Source organism: Lipotes vexillifer, unplaced genomic scaffold, assembly GCF_000442215.2.
Source record: "Lipotes vexillifer unplaced genomic scaffold, Lipotes_vexillifer_v1.1 scaffold655, whole genome shotgun sequence".
NCBI classification, from domain to species: domain Eukaryota; kingdom Metazoa; phylum Chordata; class Mammalia; order Artiodactyla; family Lipotidae; genus Lipotes; species Lipotes vexillifer.
In genome coordinates this window covers 1,821,415-1,827,848 of record NW_006788208.1, presented here as the reverse complement: position 1 = coordinate 1,827,848, position 6,434 = coordinate 1,821,415, and the positions used below count along the sequence as shown (strand labels likewise).

The window sequence follows — 6,434 nt, the reverse complement described above, 5'->3', positions numbered from 1 at the left end:
AAAAAAAAAAAAAAAAAAAAAAAAAAAAAAAAAGAATCTAATTTGCCCTAACAATTCCAATGATATAATTTACATCCTGTACGGGTTTTGAAAGTTTGAAATTAATTTCCTTATCAATTACACTATGTGATAACCTGTCTTTATAATACCCCCTTAATTGTCTTTAGAGTACTTCTGTCTGCTAGTGTTTTGAAAATTTTGTTTCTCTCTTCTTCATGTATACATGAACACACAACAAACACATATACACACAACAGTTCAGTGTATTAATAAAATGCAGAGTGATATTACTACCCCATATCTTTAAGGTCTCAGATATTTCCTGCTGGATATACTAAATAGCTGGCTTCCAGATTTTGCCTGATTTTTGTAGAGTTGCTTAGTTTTTAAATTTCTTTCACTCGCATTTGAATATCTGACGGTCTCAAAGTTCACTTGAAGTGGTAAAGCCAAATCATGGATACGTTATTTTGGGAGAACAGAGAAACCCTCTAATTTCTTGTTTTTATTCTCATTTTCCTTATGATCTGTCATAGAATGAGAATAATTCACTCATATTTCAGACTGGAATAATTTTTCCTTTCCTAGATAGGCCCTGGTGGCTAATTGTTTGCGTTTCAATGACTCGTTTTAGAGGCAAATTTAGTTAAGAGTGATATAGTCAATATCACTGAAATTATAAAGATGGTATTAACCAACAAGACTGGTTTTCCAAACCTAGGCAAACTGAAAGCTGAATTATATATCCACAGATAATTAATAATTAACTTCCAATATTTCAAATTATCTTATTCCTATAAAGACAATATGGATTATAAAACCAATATGCACTTCTCTTGATGGCTAATGCTTTCCTGTAGGAATAAGAAACAAAAAGAAAAATCGAACCGTGTAAGCTGGCTTCAAACGTTTACTTAGTTATTGCAGGTCTGATTTTCTGCAAAAGGTAAACAAAAGCATTTGAATAGAAAAACACTTTTGAAAAGCCTCAATATCAATTTCTTGTGGTAGTTCCCAAACAAATGTTACATAGATAAAATTCCGATAGAATCCTTAATGAGAAATGTGCAGATGTTTCTGATTAATTAAAATGTTGTAGCCTCCTCTCCAGAAATCCAATCAAAGTAAATCTGAAGGCTTCATTGTTTACAGCTGAGTGTAAAAGAAGGTCAAGCCACATTTGAATTTACTCAACAATTATGCAGTTTGGAAGGGAGATATCTAATATCAACAAGTTCTTTAAAGGCCAACTTATTAACTCTTTATACGTCCTGTAATTATACTAATTCACAAATATGTGGTTACTTTCAGCTAGATAACAGCAAAATGGGCAAATACTCAAACATTCCATAATACTCAAAACTTAGTTTTTCTAGTATACCTATTGTCATAGTCACAGCTTTATAATGTCATTGCAGATTTTAAATTTCTTTAATTAATTGATTAAAATTATTTAGGGGCTAGAGAGGTTGGGGTAGTGAGGATATGAGACATGAGAAATGAGTACGGACATATTTAAATTAATGGAATATATGCGTATGTGTATATATATATATATATATATACACACACACATAATATACGCACATATACATATATACAGTAAAGTGTACAAATCTTAGATGCACAGCTTATGTAGACACCCGTGAATCACCACTGAGATCAAGATAAAGAACATTTCCAGCGTTCCATGAGGGCTCCTTGTGGCCATGGTAGAGTCATCACGTGAAAGATAAATGTGTGATAAATCTGATAAGGATAAACGCCCATAACACTCACCTTCCAATGGCTTGGGTAGAAAATGAGCTGCTGCCTTGGTTTTCTTTACTCTGTTCCCTTTCATAACTTGCCCTTCCTTGTTCAATCCCAAAAACCAGGCTCTACCAGATTCCTGTTGTCTGTACAGCATCGATGAGTAGATTACATAATAGTTTTCAAAAACGGATTCTTTAAACTTGCATTCAGGGGTAAAAAGTTCCTGTTGAGAGAAAAGGAAGAAATGAAAGTTAGAGGAAGGAATGGGAGCTTCCTCATGCTTCCTCTTCCTTCTTCCATAAACTTGCCAACGATGGCCAATGAGTCAGCCCTTGGGCAGGGATGGCCAGATGTACCTCTTCCTGCAGGTATTAATTGTCCATATACATTTATCAACATACAATGAATAGAGAAGTTGTTGCTACTTTCGGGAATATATATATATATACACACACACACATATACGTGTGTGTGTGTGTGTGTGTGTATGTATAGGCAAAAGTATGGATGTCCTTTAATTAGAAATTAGAATACAGGAGCAAACTCAAAATAATTTCAGTTGAACAGAATACAATTCAACCAGAGTATAAACAGAAACAGCAGGATAAAGTAGCATCCCGTATTCACAACAAACTAAACAAAATAAAATATACGTGTAAGGTATAGCCTACTTTCAGTATTTCCATAGGAATACCCTGTTGCCAGTTGTTCACTAGGTCACTGATACTACAGGGTGATACATTTTACCTACAAAGAGACAAGCTGACACCTCAAACTAAGCCCCTGACAATCAGCTGGCATACAAACTAGCCCCTGGAGCAGAGGCCAGGTGTCATGTTAGCTGGTCATAGTGACAGGAGCTGAAAGTCACGACCTAATCCATGGTTCAGAGTCCCCCGGGAACTCTTGAAGAGAATCATCAACAGCTGCCCTGAGTACAATTTTTGGAGGGCTTCCCTGGTGGCACAGTGGTTAAGAATCCACCTGCCAATGCAGGGGACGCGGGTTTGATCCCTGGTCCGGGAAGATCCCACATGCTGCGGAGCAACAAAGCCCGTGCGCTACAACTACCGAGCCTGCGCTCTAGAGCCTGTGAGCCACAACTACTGAGCCCACGTGCCACAACTACTGAAGCCCACGCGCCACAACTACTGAAGCCCATGCGCCTACAGCCCGTGCTCCGCAACAAGAGAAGCCACCGCAACGAGAAGTCTGAACACCACAACAAAGAGAAGACGCCACTCGCTGCAACTAGAGAAAGCCCGAGCGCAGCAACGAAGACCCAACGCAGCTAAAAAAAAAAGAAATTTTGGAAAGAGTACAATGAGTTAACATGACTCTCAAAGCCATTATCTACACTGATTGATGAATAACACAAAGCTTGCTACCTTATGATTATCATTAATAACACACATATTCATAGATGAGTTTTACATACTTCTAAAATTTAATCTACCAAGGTATTTCAGACCTCTGTGAAAAATAATTTTAAAATTCAGCCTTCCTAGTTACAGACCATGGAAGTCACTTAACTAGTTTTTGTGGCTATTTTAAATAGGCTCAACACTGTGCTCTTCCATATTTATGAAATACAGATGCAAAACAGAGCTTTATTGTCATTATCTTTTTAAAAATATCAGGTAGTTAATTTTTTTTTCACCTTAGTAGATTTTTATGACTACAGAAAATAGTAACTTTTGTTTTTCTTTTAAAAAAGTTACTTTCTATACACATTCTGAAAAACATATCCTTTAGGGTCTAAAAATATAAAACCTTTAAGAGTTAAAGTTATGCTAGCCATAATAAGGAATGTGACACTATTGTCTGTAGAAATGTTCTTTCAGTATTTCCCATGAGAGTGTTAATTATCAAGTGGTGTCTCTTGCAGGATGCAATTTATTGAGAGTGCCCCATAACTTTAATTCACTGAAAGTTAAATTGTTTTCCAAGGGGAACAGGTTTTGTTAATGGCAGGTTCTTTTTATGACAAAGATGATAGTTCCAGTTATTAATTTGATGAGATTAAAACAGCCAGAAGACAGGTTTAGGCCCCTCCCAAAGGAATTTATGTAGACCTTCATTTCTTCGAGATGATGCTACCTTAGGTTTGAATTAGATACCATCCAAATAAATATTCCGGTCTTCCACAAAGTTTTATTTCTCCAAATATTACCCTATTACTTCTCTGACTAATAAATGATAGTCTCAGTGAGTCAGTCTCCAGGCCCTACTTCAGAGGAAAGACTGATAAAAGGGTCTGTGTTCATACATTTGTGGTGAGGAAAATAAAATGGAATGCTCTAAGACTAATAAATATAAGATATTGGTTGAACGTGTACCTTCTAGGACAAACAGATTAGACTTTGGCATGTCCTTTGTCTTTTTACTGAGACAAGCCAAGGCAGCTAAGCATATTATTTATTAATACTAGTTAAAACCGGTCTTAGAATCAACTGGGAGTGGGTATGGTAAAGGCTGACCCAGTTAAGTCACTCAGTGGGGAGAGGAGCTGGCACCTGCTGACTAAGATATCAGGTCTCTGCCCAGAGCCTTACCTTATTAAGAGGACCATTGAAGACTGGCCTTAATCTCGAGACAGGAAGGCCTCCAGCTTTGGAAATGGAGGTCCATAGGGTGATCAACCCTTCCTTATATTCAACTGATCCCCACTGCCATAATGTATGAAACATGGAGGATGCTGCTTGCCTTACCATCAGCAACTAGAAGTGTATTGTCTCTACTCTAAATTGACTTAAGTTGAATATGAATGAGAATGAAGACCCTTGATGTGGAAGAAGTCGTTAGGTATGTCTCTGTCACTAAGTCTTTTTAAATCAAATGTTTGCATCTTAAGACTCCAAGCAAGTCAATAACACATCCCCTTTCTACAAGCTGTGCCAGTAACTTCAGAGGGAGGTGATTCTGTCTTCCACAGTGAGAGCCACTGCCTGCAGGTGACTGTGATGGTGGAAACTGGCTGGTACTTTTTCACCCTTCTTTATTCTTGGTTAAATAATTAATGTGCATACACATACTTACATGCATACACACTACATTCAAAGTTACTATTGTCTAATGATTTTTGCTAGACTTCTCTAGACATTTCAAGAATACAATCTGCTCATGAAATATTGGAGTTCAAAATAATCCCATCATTCTCATGAGAACTGGTAGGACTAATGAAAGTTGAGATTGGTTACTACTTATTTGCTGTCATAAGGGACAAATATACTTTCAATCTGCAAATGGGAGACAGGGTGACTATGAATGTCATCTGTGGAAACAGACCTCCTGGGGTCAACCCTGACCCCACTCCTTCCTGGCTGTGAGTCCTTGGGAAAATTACTTAATCCCTGGGCTTCAGTTTCCTCATCTCTAAAATGGGAACAAAAATCATAGGATAATATGGTGGTTGGGAGAATTGAGTGAATCAATATGCGTTACATATTTAGAAGAGGACCTGGCATATAGTAAGCACTCAATATTTATTCTAAAAAGGTTTCCCATTATTTATAGTAAAAAATAACCCTGTATCAGTTATTTCAATTCTATCAACAATTCTGCAAACCAAAATTTAGTTAAATGATTAGTCGGTGAGAAGAATTTTGTGTGAACTGCTGGGCTCAGCCTCAGATGTACCAAAATGAACATATACAAAGTGAACAGGATTCTTCCTGGAAGAATTTTATTAAAATTTTTCTGCTTAAAAATGCTAGTACAATGCAGTATTTGCTGTGGTAAACTTACCTTCCTAGAGGGACTATACGTGGGGTAAATGGTACTGTGAAGGACAAGATGTAGGCAATGCCATGGTACACTTGGAAAACTATCATTAGTCCATTACTGGGACTCTGTGAGGGCTGAAGTGCAGAATGATGTGCTAGGTTAAAGAAATGTAATAAAGGGTCTTGGGCACTCTGATAAACAGGTTAGACTTCTTATTATAAGCAAGGGGTAAATATGCAGAGTTCTTGAATAAGCAAGGGAATGATAATATAGTCTGATTAGTGTTTTATATTCTGTTGTCTTTGTGGAGGATGGTTTGAGAAGTTAGTAACACTTATTATATACTGATGTGTTGAAGCCCAATCTCCTGCAAAATGGACTCGAAAACGGTTTGTAGGACATGTGTAGTTGTGTATTCATGTTAGTAATTAATTTAATAATCAAGGGCGCATAAAATAAGGAGAGAAATACCACCAGAATTATGACACATTATTGAGTTCTGAGCTTCCTGGTAGCTGAGACAAAAAGAGAAAGGCTTTATGTAATACAAATTATTAAAGAGAGAAAATCTTTTCTTTTTCTTGGCACTAACTTCTACAAGGTATTTCCTTGCAAGGAAAATGTGACTTTGACCAAATAAAGAAAACATAACACACATAACCCAAGCAAAAATGCTCTTGATAGTAACTGTACAATTAATAAAGTCATAGTTTTGTGTTTGAATCCTACAATATGCTTTAGAGGGATAGATGGAGTGAATAGTCCCATAGGTAGGGTTGGAAAAAATTGTAATTGATGGGCTTCCCAGGTGGCGCAGTGGTTGAGAGTCCACCTGCCGATGCAGGGGACGCGGGTTCGTGCCCCGGTCCGGGAAGATCCCGCATGCCGCGGGGTGGCTGGGCCCGTGAGCCATGGCCGCTGAGCCTGCGCGTCCGGAGCCTGTGCTCCGCAAA

General features: G+C 37.6%; 1 protein-coding gene across 2 annotated transcripts in view; it reads right to left on the bottom strand.

The window, feature by feature from the left end:
- FGF14 (fibroblast growth factor 14) overlaps window positions 1-6,434 on the bottom strand; it is a 638,070-nt gene that overhangs the window by 4,565 nt on the left and 627,071 nt on the right. For both annotated transcript variants that reach the window (XM_007461523.1, XM_007461524.1), the window contains exon 4: window positions 1,780-1,978. In XM_007461523.1, coding sequence (XP_007461585.1) covers window positions 1,780-1,978 — 199 coding nt within the window. The remainder of the gene's footprint in view (window positions 1-1,779; window positions 1,979-6,434) is intronic.